This window comes from Arvicola amphibius, chromosome 2, assembly GCF_903992535.2.
Source record: "Arvicola amphibius chromosome 2, mArvAmp1.2, whole genome shotgun sequence".
NCBI classification, from domain to species: domain Eukaryota; kingdom Metazoa; phylum Chordata; class Mammalia; order Rodentia; family Cricetidae; genus Arvicola; species Arvicola amphibius.
The window spans coordinates 127,168,672-127,186,404 of record NC_052048.2 but is presented as its reverse complement, the minus strand read 5'-3'; the positions used below and the strand labels follow the sequence as shown (position 1 = coordinate 127,186,404).

The 17,733-nt window shown below is 44.9% G+C and overlaps 1 protein-coding gene across 1 annotated transcript in view; it reads right to left on the bottom strand.

Annotated features, from left to right (window-relative positions):
• Nucleotides 1-11,353, bottom strand: part of Nlrc4 (NLR family CARD domain containing 4) — a 37,701-nt gene extending 26,348 nt beyond the window's left edge. Inside the window, exons 1-4 of the mRNA XM_038319756.1 lie at nucleotides 11,223-11,353; nucleotides 6,401-6,511; nucleotides 3,476-3,736; nucleotides 205-2,199 (exon numbers count right to left, since the gene is read on the bottom strand). Coding sequence (XP_038175684.1) covers nucleotides 205-2,199; nucleotides 3,476-3,736; nucleotide 6,401 — 2,257 coding nt within the window. The 5' untranslated portion in view covers nucleotides 6,402-6,511; nucleotides 11,223-11,353. The remainder of the gene's footprint in view (nucleotides 1-204; nucleotides 2,200-3,475; nucleotides 3,737-6,400; nucleotides 6,512-11,222) is intronic.
• Nucleotides 11,354-17,733: the final 6,380 nt, after the last annotated feature.

Sequence of the window (17,733 nt, the reverse complement as noted above, 5' to 3'; positions counted from 1 at the left end):
CTTCCAGATTGCAATTGGAGGCAGGAGCAACAGAGAGCCTCAAGACAGCTGAAATGAAGGACAGAGGAAATACAGAGAGGGTAAGTTGGTTCAGGGATGCGCCAAGGAGATAAGAAAGCATTAGAGCCGTTCACAGAAGTCTCAGCATCCAGCACTAGCGCAGGACCAGCCAGTCTTGATTGCATCCTTCGGATGTGCCCATACCTGGCAGCCCCTGAGTCTGCAAGCCGTGAATGCTCAGGTTCTGGAGGTTTGTCACTGACGTGATGTGCTGCTCGTCGTCTATGGTGAGGGAACTGGCTTCCACGGCAAGGGAACAGATGTTCTTACAAGTCCGGAGGACTGAGCTGAGACTTCCAGCCACAGCTGCATATCTCTTGATGTACAGCCGAAGGTTGGTGGCGGAGCTGAATATCTTCCCCAGATGTTTGATGTCTTGTTTATCCAACTTGCTGATATCCCGGAGAGTGACCTCTAGAGTCTTGAATTCCTGCTTCCAATTGAAGAACAAAGACACAGCCCGGCTGGGAATGTAGGTTTCTGAGGGGCCTTCCATGTGGACTCCGGGGTTGTTCTTGACAGCCTTGTGCTGTGAAGCGGTAGCTCTTCCATAGAAGTCCAGCTTCACAAAGTCCAGTGCGCTTACACAGTTAGGTAATTGTTCAAAGAAGTCAAATAAGTAATCAGGAATGTTCTCTGAGTCAATGAATAAACTTTTACCAGTAAAGAAAGCTTCAAATTCTTGGCTCAGCTCTGATTTAGATATGCTCTCAGAGAATAAACTGATGCCACACTCCACAAAAGAATTTATATTCTTGGCTTTCAAATCATCTTGCTCAGTGGTGTCTCTCATGCTCTGTAGAGATTCCTGCCTCCAGAGAGGCCTCCTGGTGACAGAAAGCCCTTGTAAGCTGCCATGCTCAGCCACCAGTGCAAGGTGCCTCATGACAGCCCTGGTGGCGTCTGTGGATGACCCGCACGTGTAGAGGAGCAGATTGCCATACAGGGATGTGATGTCGGAGATGGAAACCATTCTCTTCAGATACTCATTCCCCTTGCTCACCTCCGCCGGTTCTCTGGAAATCAACAAGCTGCTAAGTCTGCGTCCAGCTGTGTACTCTTGGAATGATTTATGAAAGAATTTATACTTGGCTGTCAGCCTCTGAGCTGTGTACTTACAGAGGAGCCCAGTGGCCACCAGGACATCCTCATTCATGCTGGACAGATCCTCAGGCTCAAAGGCAAACCTGTGGGAGAACACGCCCTCCAGGGCCAGGTCTCCGCAGCAGTCCAGGCTCCTGGCAAAATCACTCTCAGCCCCACCTCTGTGTCTGTGCTTGTTTTTCTTTATCAGGAGGTCGTAGAAGGTTTGGAACAGCGTGGTTTGTGTGTAATCTTTGAATTCCTTCCTGCCCATCTGGATTGCACAGGTGATCACCACAAAGAGAGGGGTCTTCATCAGATTTCTCAAGCACTTGGACACCTGGATCTGGGATAACAGGCCGTCAGCCAGCTCCTTTATCAACACTTCTTGGATGAGAACCTGGGCGCTGTCTTCTGTCATATCCCCAACCTCAGCAGTCAAGGCGCCAACATGTCTGATATGTCTCAGGCACTCGGTGGTGGTAGTGACAATAACCATGTTCTTGAAACGATGGTTTTGCTTTATCAGGTCTTCGATTTCCTGGCAGTTCTGGGACTGGAATTCATTGTAACCATCGAGGAGAAAGAGGACTTCCTGCTGCAGTTTCAACAGCATAGCCTTGAACCCTGACTTGCTAATGGAGTCGGGTACATTCAGGAGCTGGTCACACACCGTTTCAAACAGTCCCCTGCTGGCGCTGCTCAGGCGGACAAAGAAGACCAGTTTGAACCTGTTCAGAGCTTTGCACTCCCCTGAGGCCCAGAGCATGGCAATTCTCTGTAGCAGGGTGGACTTCCCTTTGCCAGACTCCCCTTCAATGAGGCAGGGGCTCTGGAGAGCCTCCAAAAGACTGCCCAGGGTTAGCTGCTCCACACGATGATGACGATGGTCCTTCCTCCACAGGACAGGTTCCGTGAAGGTGCGCTTCAGATTAAAAATGATGTCGATATCTTGACCCAGGGGATAGAAGTTCAGAAAGGTGGGGCTGTCATATAAGTATTTTAAATTCTGAGCCAGGACATCCAAGTCTTCATCTGTGTTCTGATGAAAAATACCTGTTAGAAAAGAGATGATGTTATGGAGGGGTAGATTCTGCATCGCCTCTGAACTGGCTGGCTTTGTATCAACTTTATATAAGCTAGAGTCATCAGAGAGGAAGGAGCCTCAACTGAGGAAATGCCCCCCTGAGATGCAGCTGTAGGGCCTTTTCTCAATTAGTGATCAATGTGGGAGGGCTCAGGCCATGGTGGGTGGTGCCATCCCTGGGCTGGTGGTCCTGGGTTCTATAAGAAAGCAGGCTGAGTAAGCTATGAGGAGCAAGCCAGTAAGCAGCACCCCTCCATGGCCTCTGCATCAGCTCCTGCCTCTAGGATCCTGCCCTGCTTGAATTCCTATCCTGACTTCCTTCAGTGATGAACAGCAATGCTGAAGTGTAATTTAAATAAACCCTTTCTTCCCCAACTTGCTTTTTAGTCATGGTGTTCCGGTGCAGCAATAGAAACTCTGACCAAGACATCCTCAAAGCCCAGAGCTCAGGGGGATGAATGGCAAAGGTGCCGAGAATCAGCTGGGGATGACTTTGACTGTCTGTCCTGGTTCTAAGATACCACGACAGGCTCCACACACCCATCAGTTTCCCTGGGCCCTCTTCCCCTCATCCCTTCTCTACCTTCCCTTTCCCTTTTCTTGCCATCAAATCTTACAGCAGCAGGTGGAAAATGAGAGGAGCCTTGGTTTTAGTTAGGAAAAGTGAAAGGCTGGGCTGAGAATATAGGGTGGGATAAATTTAAGCCAATTACACAACTTATTAATTTAGAATAGTTCAAATGAGGAGTTGGAGGTCCAGCTCGATGACGATGAAATGGCTGTCCCAATGGAAAGTGCAGCGGTGACTTTTCCATGTCACTGCGGCAGGAGGACATGTCGTCGGTGGGGCCACTCACCCACAGATGACTGACTGAGGACTGCTGGCTACGTGTGGTGGTGTTCTAGCTAAATGTTTTCTTTCAGACAGCACATTGATATAGCCCAGTCTGGCTTCAGTCTCCCCTTCCACCTTCCTCATTCTCCCCAGAGCTCCCATAGTAGCCGATGCCAGCGCAGCCAGCACTCCACTTGCACTTTGAAGGGAGGCTATACATAACTCACTTCTTGCCCAGCTCTGGGGTTACTTATATGGTTCCACTCTCAAATGTCTGCTGTGAATGACTCGAAGTCCCTGGCCAGTCACGCAAAGGAGGAGGATGAGCTGAAATTCCACGGCAGGGACTGGGGTGTTCTGCACAGTTTAGGTCCTTATGGTGGGACAGAGGTGAGCAAAGCAATACTTACTTTGTCCAGTTAAGTCCTGATACACAGTAGAGTCCCGCTTCTCAAGATTCTTAAGAAAGAGGCTGCAGGCCTCCGAGCCCTTCTTCAGAATCATATGAATGATTTCTCGCGCAGCGTCCTGATCTACCTTCTTACAGCAAATATTGGCGACTTCTTCATCATTGAGAACGCTTCGTGCAAACAGATCGTCTGAGATTTGCTTGGTAACTATGATGCTCATCCTCTGAATGAGGGATTGACTGTTCTCCTTTATGAAGTTCACTGAAGAAATGGAGGTAAATATTTGCCCATGTATGTATTTTAATCCACATGAAATATACATATCTGTCACCAGCATATCAAAGCTGCGTATTTTTTTCTCCTTAGGCCCATCTTTAACTATGGAGATGCCAGATGTTTGGCAGTCATGCCCTCAAGAAGTACTCTGCAAGCTGGGAGGTGGTGGCACACACCTTTAATCCTGCCACTTGGGAAGCAGAGGCAGATGGATCTCTGTGAATTCGAGGCTAGCCTGATCTACAGAGTGAGTTACAGGACAACCAGGGCAGTTACACAGAGAAACCCTGTCTCGAAAAGCAAAACAAAACCAACAAACCAACAAAAAGAAGTGACCTGCAAAACTCAGTAGCCCTAGCTTTGGTCAGTGAACAAGATGGTTTCACTCTGGAGATTAATTTTGTCCAGTGATACAAGAGTCTCTAGTGAGCGCTGGGTGTAGTAGCACACACCTTTCATCCTAGACCCAGGAGGCAGAGGCAGGTGGATCTCTGTGACTTTGAGGCCAGCCTGATCCACAGAGTGAGTTCCAGGACAGCCAGGGCTATATAGTGGGACCCTGTCTCCAAAGGGGGAAAAAACAGAAAAAAGAAAAATCTCTGGTAAAATTACAGTAGTGAAAACATGGGTTTTGAAGTAATGAATGGGCCTGTCCTCCAAGCCCAAGAGCCATTACCATCTTAATCAGAGCCAGGGACCCTCACAATACTGCACCCATCGACATTCTCCTTTAGGAGGAGGAGTTGGGGATCATAGGGCATCAGCTGAGATCCCAGCTACTCCTGTGTCTCACTCCCAGTCACCCTGCTTCTACTTCACTCTCACTTGGGAGGTGCTGGAATAGAATAGAATAGAGGGTGGAAGGTTAACCGGGGAAGGGACTCTATACATACACAGGGAGCCGTCATTCATGCTGGTATAGCTGGGCTCTGACAAGCAAGATCAACAGACCTAATGGTTCAACAAGCTAGATAGGTGGAATGGTTACTTTAGTCTCTTCTTGGGGCTCCATCTGGGGTGACAAGATGTTTGTTCACAGTTCCCCCAGGGAAAGTTCATGCAACAGCATGGAATCAGCCACTTGTTAGCATCTGTAACCTTTGCAGCTCTCTTTTGAATACGAAATACTGCCAACTATGTGACAGCCAGTCTCTCCGGGGACCGAATATCCCTTTCATAGCATTTACTGAGCCCAGTAAGGGATTTGATATTTCTACCAGGCCCTATTTCAAGATAACTACATGTGTTGGCTGGGTAACGAAAATCCGAAAAGTCAACATTTCACCAATGAGAACCCACTATAGCACACGTCTGTGTCACCTGGGGAGCTGTTAGGAGAATTCATGTCTGTCGTCACATACAAAGTAGTGTGACAATATGTTCAGTTCCTCCTGTCACCACGCAAAGGAATAGGTGTTTTATCTTTCACAAGTTTTAGTGTTTTCTGAAAAAGAGCACTACAAAGTATCAGACAGTTTTCAGTCTCCGTGTTCTCATTTCTCCTAGTTTCTAGGGGAGCGACATTGTGTGTGTGTGCGCGTGTGTGCGCATGCATGCACACGCGCATGCCTCTGCAATACCTTAATCTATTTTGGAGTTTGGTTGACAGTACTGGGGATTGATTGAACCTACAACTTCAAGCATGGGAAGTCATTTCTCTACCACCAAATGACAGTCTCAATCTTGGACCTAACTCTTTTTTTTAAAAAAAAATATTTATTTAATATGTATACAATATTCTGTATGTGTGTCTGCCTGCAGGCCAGAAGAGGGCACAAGACCCCCATTACAGATGGTTGTGAGCCACCATGTGGTTGCTGGGAATTGAACTCAGGACCTTTGGAAGAGCAGGCAATTCTCTTAACCTCTGAGCCATCTCTCCAGCACCCCGGGCCTAACTCTTAAATATAGACAAAATTGTGCCCAGGGACTGTAGTTCACTGTCTCAGTGACAACTCAAAGACACATCACCCTGGGACGCATGACTGACCGTGCTGTAGCTATCAGGTGGATAGATGCTTCTATATTATGTAATTAAAGATGTTGTCCTTTGCTGCTGCTGCTTTAACAGGCCTCCCTATGTAGTAGCTCTGGCTGTCCTGGAACTCACTGATGACCAGGATGGCTCAGACTCACAGAGATCAGCCTGCTTCTGCCTCCCAAGTGCTGGGATTAAAGGTGTGCAATACTGTGCCCTCATGTGCAACCAGGTTTTATAGTAAATTAAATTTTAATGTTTCGATTCATGGTTAAATAGCCCCAAGTGGCTAGTGGTTACTATACTGTACAGCACACTGGTATCAAAATGAAAACAGTTCATTTGGGTACCACTGAGGTCTGCCCCATTTCTCTGAAGTGATTGGATAGAGTGTTCTGAAGTCTTGAGGGACGATTATGATTGAACAGGTGATGATGGCCAGAATGAACAGTTTTAAAGTACAATCTGGTCACTCTGTAAGTCTTGCCCCAATTATCATCTGCCTTTTTTCCCCATAGGCTTGCCATATTTTTTAATAAATTCTTAAGAGAACATAAGAGTATGTAATTGAGAATCCCACAGATAAATAGTCATCTGAAAACATGAATTGTTTTTTTATTTAATACCATCAATATACATAACTAGGCAGATGTTGTTTGTAGGGTACTTACTTGTTCTCAGTCAAAGCACTACAACTTTCCTAGATCTCAGTAGATTTTTTTTTCTAAATGGGAATGCCAAAGATGTCTCCTTCCCATGAAGCCGGTGTTTATCCTAACAAACTAAGGAAACAAAAACGGAAATGATCAAACGGAAAGATTGAAGTTGCTTCTTTCTCGATGAGAAAATCATGATGGCCCAAAATTGTAGTGACATTTCATTTTATATAAATAAATAAAGCTTGCCTGAAGTTCAGAGAGTAAAACAGCCACACTGGCCAGCCTTACACAACAGGAGACAATAACATGCACATTTAATCCCAGTAGCCACACTAGTTTGCCATAGAAACTGGGCGATGCTTGCCTTTAATCCCAGTGGTACACACCTTTAATCCGAGAAGTAGAGATGATTATAAAATGGGAGGAGAAGGCTCTCAGTCTCAGTCTGAGATTCTGGAGGCAGGATTACCATTTCTAACTCAGCAAGAGGGTAAGAGTCAATAGCTGGCTGTTTTGCTTTTCTGGCCTTCAGGATGAACCTCAATATCTGTCTCTCAGTTTTTATTAACCATGCTACACAAAATGTGTAAAACTTGCTCAGAGGTGATGGAAGCCCCTGCTGCAGAAGGGTGAGGACCTGAGATCTGTCCCCAACAACTGTGCAAACATCTGGCCCTAGCATAGAAAGCAGCTAGAGACAGGCTCACTGGCCAGCCAGTTTCACTAGCTAATGGTACCAGGTTTAGCAAAAGATTCTTTCAGGAGCAGAAAAGTAGAGAGTAATTGAGCAAGACACCTGGCATGGGCCTCTGAATTCTACATGTGTACACACACACACACACACACACACACACACACACACATATACACACTTGCACAAAGTATGGCCAAATCCTAATGAGAACCCAAATGTCTGGACTCCTTGCCTAGAGATAGACCATGGTCAAGTGGAACTTCACCAACTCCACAGGTGCTTCACATTGATGCCAATCAGAGCCAAGAGGACAAGTGAGATTGAAATACCAAAAGATGGAGCTGGACCTACTGGCTTGTCCCCAGGAAGTTAAAGGACCATTTGTAAACAGAAAAAGTGGCATAAGGAAGGAGCCTTGAGAGAAAGAGCCAGAAAACAAGGTAAGGATAACAGGAAGACAAGCAAAGGCCTGGTCTCGTGCTAGGATTGGACTTGGATTGAGATCTACCACTGACAAGCTGAGTCTATGATAAAAGGCAGAGTCTGGCACACAGAAAGAGTCACCACAGTGCGTTCACCCCTCCATATCTATGGTGGTTTAATAAGAATGACCCCCATAGGCTCATATATTTGAATGCTTAGTCATCAGGAAGTAGAACTTCTTGAAAGGATTAGGAAGTAGATGTGGCCTGGTTGGAGGAAGCGTATCAGGTTCATGTGTACATGTGGGTTCAGTTCCCAGCACCCACATCTGTAACTCCAGTAACAGTGCATCCTTCTCTAGTCTCATAGTAACTAAGGCATGTACAGGATAGACATAAAGACAAGCAAGCAAAACACTTGAAATAAAAATAAACAAATCAGGGTTAGAGAGATAGCTCCGCAGTTATGAGCACTGGCTGCTCCTCCAGAGACTAGGTTCAATCCCCGCACTCACATGGCAGCTCATAATTTCCTGTAACTCCAGTTTCAGAGGATCCAACACTTTTGCACAGACATACATGCAGGCACAACATGAATGCATGTAAAATAAAAATAAATTTAAAAATAAATAAATCTTGGAAGAGGGGGTGGAAAAATCATAAGAGTCAGAGGATCAAGAACTTTGCTGTGAGATTGCATTTCTTAGTAACATCAGAATCTATACCCATGGGTCAGGTGGTGGTGGCACACATCTTTAATCCCAGCACTTGGAGTACAGAAGCAGGGGGAATCTCCAAGACTGAGGCCAGCCTGGTCTACAGAGTGAGTTCCAAGACAGCTAGAGCTACTCAAAGAAACCCTGTCTCAAAATCAAAAAAAAAAAAAAAATCAAAAAACCAAAAAAAAATCTATACCTCCTGAAGTCTCAGCAACATGACCTCCCAAACATGAACAAACATGACCAACTGAACAGCAGGGAAAGCCCATGAGGCCTCAACCCACTTGAAGAACTACAGACCACCGTGGAAAGGGAGCTGAAGGTATAGCCCTCCCCAGGGCACAATATGCATACAAGTAACATTGTAAGGACTCAATGGGATGCATTTGGGGATATAGATGTTATATACAGATACGTTTATGCATTCAATAACAGTTGATGAGAAAAGAACCTATGGATTTGAAGGAGAGTATGGAGGTATATATGAAGAGTCTACAGGGGAGAAAGGTAATTAAAATACAATCTCAAAATTTAATAAATTTTATTTATTATTTTTTAGTTCTGTGTAGCTTTGGTACCTGTCCTGTGACTTGCTCTGTAGGCCAGGCTGGCCTCAAACTCACAGAGATCCTCCTGCCTCTGCCTCCCGAGTGCGGGGATTAAAGGCATGCGCCACCACCACCTTGCTAATAAATTTTAAAGAAGAAAAGGACACATACTGCTCTTGCAAAAGACCTGAGTTTTGTTTCTAACACTCAGGTTGGGCAACTCACAATTGTTTCCATGGGTATTTGCACTCATGTACACCGGCTTACATACATACACACACACACACACACACACACACACACACACACACGGAAATACATAATTAAAATAATCTTTAAATATAAAATATTATTTTTTAAAATTCAACGAAAAATAGGGATGTAGCCAATTTGACAATCTGGATTTTGGGTCATGCTCTGAAAATGCTGCCTCCCACCAAGCTATCCTAAGAATAACTGAATCATGTGGAAGAGATCCTTTTGTTATGGTTGTACCTTGGCAAATAATATTTTCTTATTTGAAACAAGACTTGGCTTACAAAATAGCCACGACTGGCCTGGTGCACACTGTGTAGCTCAGTTTAGTCCTAAACGCATGCTAATTCTCTGGCCTCGGCCTTCTCATTGTTAAGATTACAGGCATGAGCTACCATATCCGGTTTAATTGGTAATGTTCTTGCTACTCATTAGATGGCTTCCCCAGAGAACTGAAACTTGACCCATGTCTAGGGAGTCATTCCCACAATGCATGGCTGACGTCAGGGAAAGAACTCATATAATTGGGAGCAGAGAGGCAGCGCATGGAACTGGCATATGTGTGCGCTCAGATTTGGCATTGCAGACTTCAAACTTGAACCCCCATTCTTCAGTTTGCTAGACTGCTGCTTCTAGACGTGCTACTTGATCTTTCTGGGGCATGCTTTCTTGCTTTGTAATTTTTATTTATTTATTTGTTATGGATACAACATTCTGCCTTGATGTATGCCCACAGGCCAGAGGAGGGTGCCAGATCTCAGTACAGATGGTTGTGAGCCACCATGTGGTTGCTGGGAATTGAACTCAGGACCTCTGGAAGAGCAGTCAGTGCTCTTAACCACTGAGCCATCTTGAGCCATCTCTCCAGCCCTGTAATTTTTTTTTACATTGACTGGTGTGTGTGTGTGTGTGTGTGTGTGTGTGTGTGTACGTGCACACCACAACATTTGTGTAGAGATTAGAGGACAACTGTAGAAGACAGTGCTCTCCTTCTGGAATAGTAGATGGCTCCCAGGGATCACAGGCTTGGTGACAAGCGCCCCCACCCCCTGAGCATCTCCTCGGCCTCTGGATTATGATTTCTTTACTGAAGTATTAGTGCTCATAATATCTGCCCCAAGCCTAGGACTGTTGCAATAATTAAACACATGGGAACAGATGAAGCAGAAGTGGCCACTCAGTGATTTGTCTACCGTTCGAGTAAAATACGCTTTAGCCTAGAATGCTTTTAGATCTCTGCTGGACTCCAACAATCTTACTGAGTATTCTTAGCGCGCTATGCAAATAACATATGTAAGCCATGAAAACAGAAGTGAAACTGTCTAGGGGCACACCCAGGACTAATGGGAACCCGGAAGGACAAAAATGGTTAGGGGTGTTAGGAGGGCATGGGGTGGGGAATACTCAAAGAACATTATATACTTATATGAAAATGTCCTGGTATTGCTTACAATGACTATACACCAATTAAAGCAAACATTTAAAACTCATGAGCAGTGTTACAGACATGAGCTGAGCTCTTAGGAGCAGGACAGCAGACCAGCTTAGATCCTAGGTCCTGCAGCTGATTATTGTCCGACCACGGTGAATCTTTGCCACATTTTCCATCTCTACACCTAAGATCAACTGAGATAATGGCTGGAAACACCGCATCACACAATGGGGTCTGTAGAGCACTTCCTATAAACACTGGCCCACAAACAGGGGTTTCCTTCCATTCTCTAAGTTCAATTATCTTGTCCGTGCCTCAGGAGACTAGATGGACCAAGTGCCCCTCTTGCTGTCAGCTCTGGGTTTCCTTTCCATAGTGCCAAGAAGCATTTTCAAAGCTCTTTCGTCTCAGAGGAAATACAAATGTAACCTCTAGGGCTCAATAAACTTTAAACACCAACTCAGAAAATCCCAGTTAAACTCCAGCAGACCAAGTTAACAACCCTGCTGTTCCCCACCCCCGCTGTCCACTCCCCCTTCCCGCCCCACTGTCCACTCCCCCTTCCCCGCCCGACTTTACACTCCCCTCTCCCCAAGCCACTGCCCACTCTCACCCCCAAGGTTTCCCTGTAGGCAATCAGCCCAATGGGCAAACCATTCACTGCAGGAAATCCTCATAGACACAAGGTTTCAATGAATCAAACCCAAATGTCAATAATTGACTCTAAAGTGACTTAAAATCCATTCCCTGAAGTACCTGAGTACCTGGTCAAGCAGTCCAGTTGCCTTCCTCTTGAAGGATGAAGGAAAGTCATTTTAAAAGTAAGTCTCTCTCTCTCTCTCTCTCTCTCTCTCTCTCTCTCTCTCTCTCTCTCTCTCTCTCTCTCTCTCTCTCTCTCTCTCTCTCTCTCTCCTTTTAGTTTGACAGCAAGGCTGTTCCTGTTGATCCAAACGTCTTTGTTCAGAGGCTGTTCCTGTTGATCCAAACGTCTTTGTTCAGCGAGAGTACAGAAGAGGAAGTGCCTGATGGGTTTTTCCTTTCTTATGAAGCATAGTAAGGGTGGTTAGGACACACATGCTTGCAAGAAAAATGAGGGACAGAGCAGCCAGGAAGTGGGACTTTGAACTTACTCACCTGTTTCCTGCTTATTCATAAGGTAAAGATTTAATGACTGTTGACTTTTCTAAGCAAAGGGAATGAGAGTGTTTTACTGGAAACAATTATGAGTGAACATGGACCAGGAAAACAGGGTACCCTAGCTCCAAAGATCCAAAGTGGTAACTGTTTCATTAAGGGCTTTTTTATTTTGTCTCAGTTTTTGGGGTGTATGTATGTGTGTGTTTTGTTTTGTTTTGTTTTGTTTTGTTTTGAGACAGACTCTCTCTGTGTAGCCCTGGCTGTCCTGGTACTCCCTATGTAAATTAAGCTGACCTGGAACTCACAGTGATTTGCCTGCCTCTGCTTCCCAATTGCTAGAATTAAAGATGCACCACTATGCCCAGTTTAGTTTCAGTAAGTTTTTATATTAACAGAACAATAAAAGTCATAAATCAATGTAAGTTCAGGTAGGTTGGTGAAAACATCAGGTAGGCAGACCACAGCAAAGAAGCCCCTGGGAAAGGCTTCAGATCTGAGACCATTTTCAGCCTCTGGGTCGTTAGGCTGCTTTGTTAGTAGGTCCCAAACATTTTGCCTGCTAGGAGCTTTTGGGTCAGACACCAAAACTGATAATAAATGACTTCTAAAGTTCTAATCAGCCAATCAGTGTCTGACTCTTGCTGTACCCGTTCAGTCTTAGTTCAGTCCCTGTAGCCCTAAGCAGAAGTAGGAAACTGACTCCTGAGAGTCATCTTCTGACCTCCAACATCTTGCACACCTTGGCAATAGTGAGCACGTGATGGTACCCAAGGTTTTGTGAATACCAACTGAGCTTCATCCCAACCTGAGTTGTTCCAAATAAATTACTATATACCCATTAGTCGAAAGAAAAGGCAACACTACTGTTATGGAAAACAGCTGAGTGAGGTGACATACACCTGCAGTCCCAGTACTTGTAAGGTGCTTGTAAGAGCAGGAGGGGTAGGAGTTCAAGGCCATCCTTGATTATGTACTGAGTTCAGGATCAGCCTGGGTCACAGGAGACCTTACCTCAAAACCAAGGAATATAGCCAGGCAATGGTGGCTCATGCCATTAATTCCAGCACTTGGGAGGCAGAGACAGGTGACTCTCCATGAGTTGGAGTCCAGCCTAGTCTATAGAGTGGGTTATAGGACACCCAGGGCTACACAGAGAAACCCTGTCTCAAAACAAAACAAGGTACCTCACCCCCCCACACACACACAACTTGAGCTCACAAATTTAAAAATATCTGGGAATGGTGACATGACTGTAATCTCAGCTACTTGAGGCAGAGGCAGAAGAATTGCAAGTTTGAGGCCATCCTGGCCTACTGAGTGATACCCAAAACTATTTTTACAGTAAAAGCAGGTGCAGCAGCCACAGCAGAGCAGGGCATAGTTGTGCACACCTTTCATCCCAGCATTCCAGAGGAAGAGGGAAATCTCTAGGAGTTTGAGGCCAGCCTGGTCACAGAGTGCATTTCAGGTCAGCCAGGGCGACACCAAGATACCATGTCTTAAAACAACAACAACAATACATAGATTAGTGCTGCTCTCAACCTTGATCAGGTAAACTTCTTTTTACAATGGGAAGCAGCTGATAAAGAAACTAACCAAAGTGCTTCATAATGAGGTAGTTCCAATGATGATTATAAAGTTTAGTCTGAGCTGAGAGGTGGTGGCACAAGCCTTTAATCCCAACACTCAGGAGACAGAGGCAGGTGGATCTCTGTGAGTTTGAAACCAGCCTGGCCTACAAGAGTTAGTTTCAGGACAAGCTCCAAAGCTACAGAGAAACCCTGTCTTGAAAAACCAAAAAAAAAAAAAAAAAGGAAAAAAAGTTTAGTATGAAAAAGTCAGTCCTCTCAACCAATATTTACAAGAAATAAATGAGATTAGTAAGTTAAATATAGCATTTGTACCGCTCCTTTAAAATCAACAAACCTACCTGCCCAAAGGGCCAGATGGAAGAAGATTCCAGAAACAAAATCAATGGTCTGAAAAATCCTGCTTGGCTTATACAGAGATGAATAAACAATTAACAACAATAGAAAACCCCAGGGCCCACCTCCCATAAACATCAAGCACAGAGGGAGAATCCTTGGCTGTAAGATTTCAAAGCATTAGAGTTGGCATCATGGAACCAGATTTTCAGGGCTAGTATTCTATGGCTGCTGCTTGCTATCTCTGTGACCTTTGGAAAGTATTCTTTCCCTATTTCCTGTTCCTTATCTGTGAAGAATTCCTGTTTATCCTCATCTGTGAAAAGTTCTTGCTTTAGGTGGTTCTGTGGTTCTTGTGATGACTGAACAGATGAACGCAAACCACTTACCATAATGCCTGGCATCTGAAGCATGACCAAGTGTGAGCTATTAGATGTGTGTGTGTGTGTGTGTGTGTGTGTGTGTGTGTTACTGAGTAATCCATTGCTGGTGTACCTCTAATCATATTTTCAGAAAGGAAAGAAAGAGGACACTGCAGCAGCCATATTAGAAGAGGTAACTAAAGCTTGAGAGATGGTTTGGTGGTTAAGAGTACTGACTGCTCTTCCAGAGAACCCAGGTTCAATTCCACAGGGCAGTTCACAACTGTCTGTAACTCCATTTCCAGTGGATCTGACACCTTTACACCAAGACACATAAAAATAAAGTTAAATAAGTCATTAAAAATTCTTTAAAATAAAAGAAGAGGTAACTAAAACTTTCAAGAATGGTAAAAATCTTGAGGTTTAGTATACTCAATAAATTCTAATCTCTATTATAAAAAAACTTATCATTACTGTAATGATCTGTTCTGTCCCTTTAAGAGACAAGCCACGCTCACTCCCCCCTTTTGCTGAGGCAATCTGATCTTCAGCTTGCAGCCTGAGTCCTTCCCTTTTCCTTCTGGATCCCTCTTGAAGAGGCAGCTTCTGTCCCTACCTTCTCTCTCTCTCTCTCTCTCTCTCTCTCTCTCTCTCTCTCTCTCTCTCTCTCTCTCTCTCTCTCTCTCTCTCTCTCTCTTTCTCTGCTCTTCTCCCCTTTCCCCTCCATAACCCATTAAATAAATATCCAGCCTCAGTCTGCATGATGTGCCTGTCCATGGCGGTGTCTCTTGCCTGCCACATGGCTCCCTGCCTGGGACCAGCTGCCTTCGGAGACCTGCTGCGTGGTCTCGTGGCTTGCCCACGTGTCTGTCTTTCCTCATGGGACTTGACTCGCTGCCCCACGTGGCCCACTGCAGTCACTTGGGGAACTGCACCGTCCCTACCTGGGACTGGCTGCTCTTGGGACCCGCTGCCCACTACCACTGCAGCCACTCGGGGATCTGTAGTATTTTACTTAATCCATTACAATTTCCACTTTTGGGCATGTATCCAAAGGAGGCATGCTCACAGCACATGGACATTTGCTCAACTATGTTCATAGCAGCATTATTCATAATAGCCAGAACCTGGAAACAACCTAAATGCCCCTCAACCAAAGAATCAATAAAGAAAATGTGGTACATTTACACAATGGACTACTACACAGTGGAAAAAAATGACATCTTGAAATTTGCAGCAATGGTGACACATGCCTTTAATCCCAGCACATGGGAAGCAGAGGCAGGCTGATCTCTGTGAGTTCGAGGCCAGCCTAATCTATAGAGTTACAGGACAGGCACCAAAAGCTACAGAGAAATCCTGTCTTGAAAAAGTAAAAAGAAAAAATATTTGCAGGCAAATGGACAGAACTAGAAAAAAAAATCCTCAGTGAGGTGACCCAGACCCAGAAAGAGAAATATAGTGTTTACTCTCTCATAAGTGAATATCAGACATAAAATAAAGAATAACAAGACTACAGTCCCCAACCCCAGAGAAGCTAGAACCCTTATCCAGAAACAGATTGAAGCAGATGCAGAGATCCACAAATAACCATTGGGCTAAGCTCCCAGAGTACAATCAAAGAGAGGGAGGGCCGATAATATGAACAAAGGGATCAAGACCGTGATGGGGAAACCCACAGAATCAGGTGACCCCAGCTAGTGGGAGATCACTGACTCCATACTGACAACTGGGGAACCTGCGTAGGACTGAACTAGGCCCCCCGAATGCAGGTGACAATGGTGTGGCTTGGGCAGTGTGTGGAGAACTGACTTTGTGGAGCCCATTCTCTATGGAGAGATACTTTGCTCAGCCTAGAAACAGGCACAGGGTTGATGGATGGGTGGGTGGATGGAGTCCTGCCTAAATAAGGTGATGGGACAAACTTAGTTGAGAAGCAGATGGGGGTGGGGTGAGGGGAAGGTGAAGGGAATGGGAGGAGAGGAGCAGGAGAACTGAGATTTGTTGAGCCAAAATTATCTCAGGGCCTCTACCTCAAGGCCTGTAGGACAGAGAAAAGCCTGGCTCGCGTTCGAAGGAACTGAGTGAGGAGGAGACAGCAACATCTAGGTAGACGCCCCTCCAGCCAGAGGAAGGGTTTGGCTGCCTCTCATTGGCTGGAGGGACCCCTGCATCCCACGATGTCATTTAACCTATATAAGCTGACACTCACAATAATAAACTGAGTTCCTGCTTTGACTTGACTCCCTATCGTGACTGATTGTCCTGCATCAGGGGGCTGCAGAAAGAGCCGATAGCACATTCACCTTTCCCTGGGGAATAAGAAGGTTAAGGAATCCTAGTAAGATTGGCATGTGAAAAAAAAATCTTATATTAATATCTGTACCCATACTCTGAACATAAAAAGGCAACAGCATATTTAAAGTGACTGAAGAAGCTGACTGGAGGTGGCTCACACCTTTAATCCCAGCACTCAGGAGGCAGAGGCAGGCAGATCTCTGTGAGTCTGAGGCCAGCCTGGTCTACAAAGTGGGTTCCAGGGTAGCTAGGGCTATACAGGGAAACTCTGGTCCCAAAACAAAACAAAACAAATAAACAAAAATTGCTGCTTCTGGGCTGGAGAGATGCCTCAGTGGTTAAGAGCACTAGCTGCTCTTATAGCGGGCCCTCGTTTCAATTCCCAGAACCCACATGGTAGCTCACACCTGTCTGTAACTCCAGTGTGAGCCAACACCCTCACACAAATTTGCGTGTATATAGGCAAAACACTAACGCACATAAAATATAAATAAATCATAAAAAAATAAAGTAACTGTAGGAAACATGGAAATCATCCTTGAAGACATGTGATTTGGTGAATAAATAAACAAACAAATCTTCATGGGCTGGAAATATAGCTCAGTGGCTAAGAGTCATTGCTGCTTTTCCAGAGGACCAGAGTTCAGTTCCCAGCCCTCAAATCAGGACATTTACAGACACCTGTAACTTCAGCTTCAAGCCCCCCAAAGCCTTCTTCTGGCCCCTGTAGACCTCTGCACACATAGCAGACACACGGACACATATACATGAATAAGATGTTTTAAATGAAGGGCCAAGTATGGTGGCATATAACTTTAATTCCAGTGCTTGGGAGACAAGGGCATGTGGATTTTTGTTATCTCAGACCAACCTAATTTACATAAAATGTTCCAGACCATCCAGAACTACACAGAGAAATTCTGCCTAAAAACAAACAAAGAAATAAAATACAGTTTAAAAAAGAAAGAAGGAAATGAGACTCAGGCCCGGCCTATAGCTGTTGGTAGAGTGCTTGCCTAGCATGCAAAAGTCAGTAAATACACACACACACACATACACACACACACAAATACAATAAAATAAAATTTTAAAAAAGTTTAAGGCAGGGCTGGAGAGATGGCTCAGAGGTTAAGAATACTGCCTGCTCTTCCAGAGGTCCTGAGTTCAATTCTCAGCAACCACATGGTTGTTCACAACCATCTGTAATGAGATCTGGTGCCCTTTTCTGGCCTGTAGGGATACATATAGGCAGAATACTAAATACATAATAAAATAAATTTTACAAAAAGAATAAATACATTAGGTTCAACCTAAACATTCTTTCTTTTTTCCCCCTTTGGTTTCTTGAGATAGGGTTTCTCTGTGCATCCCTGGCTGTCCCAGAACTCATTCTGTAGACCAGGTTGGCCTCGACCTGGCAGAGATCTGCCTGCCTCTGCTGGGATTGAAGGCATGCGCCACCACTGCCCAGAAAACCACATTCTTTTTTTTTTTTTTTTTTTTTGGTTTTTCGAGACAGGGTTTCTCTGTGGCTTTGGAGCCTGTCCTGGAAC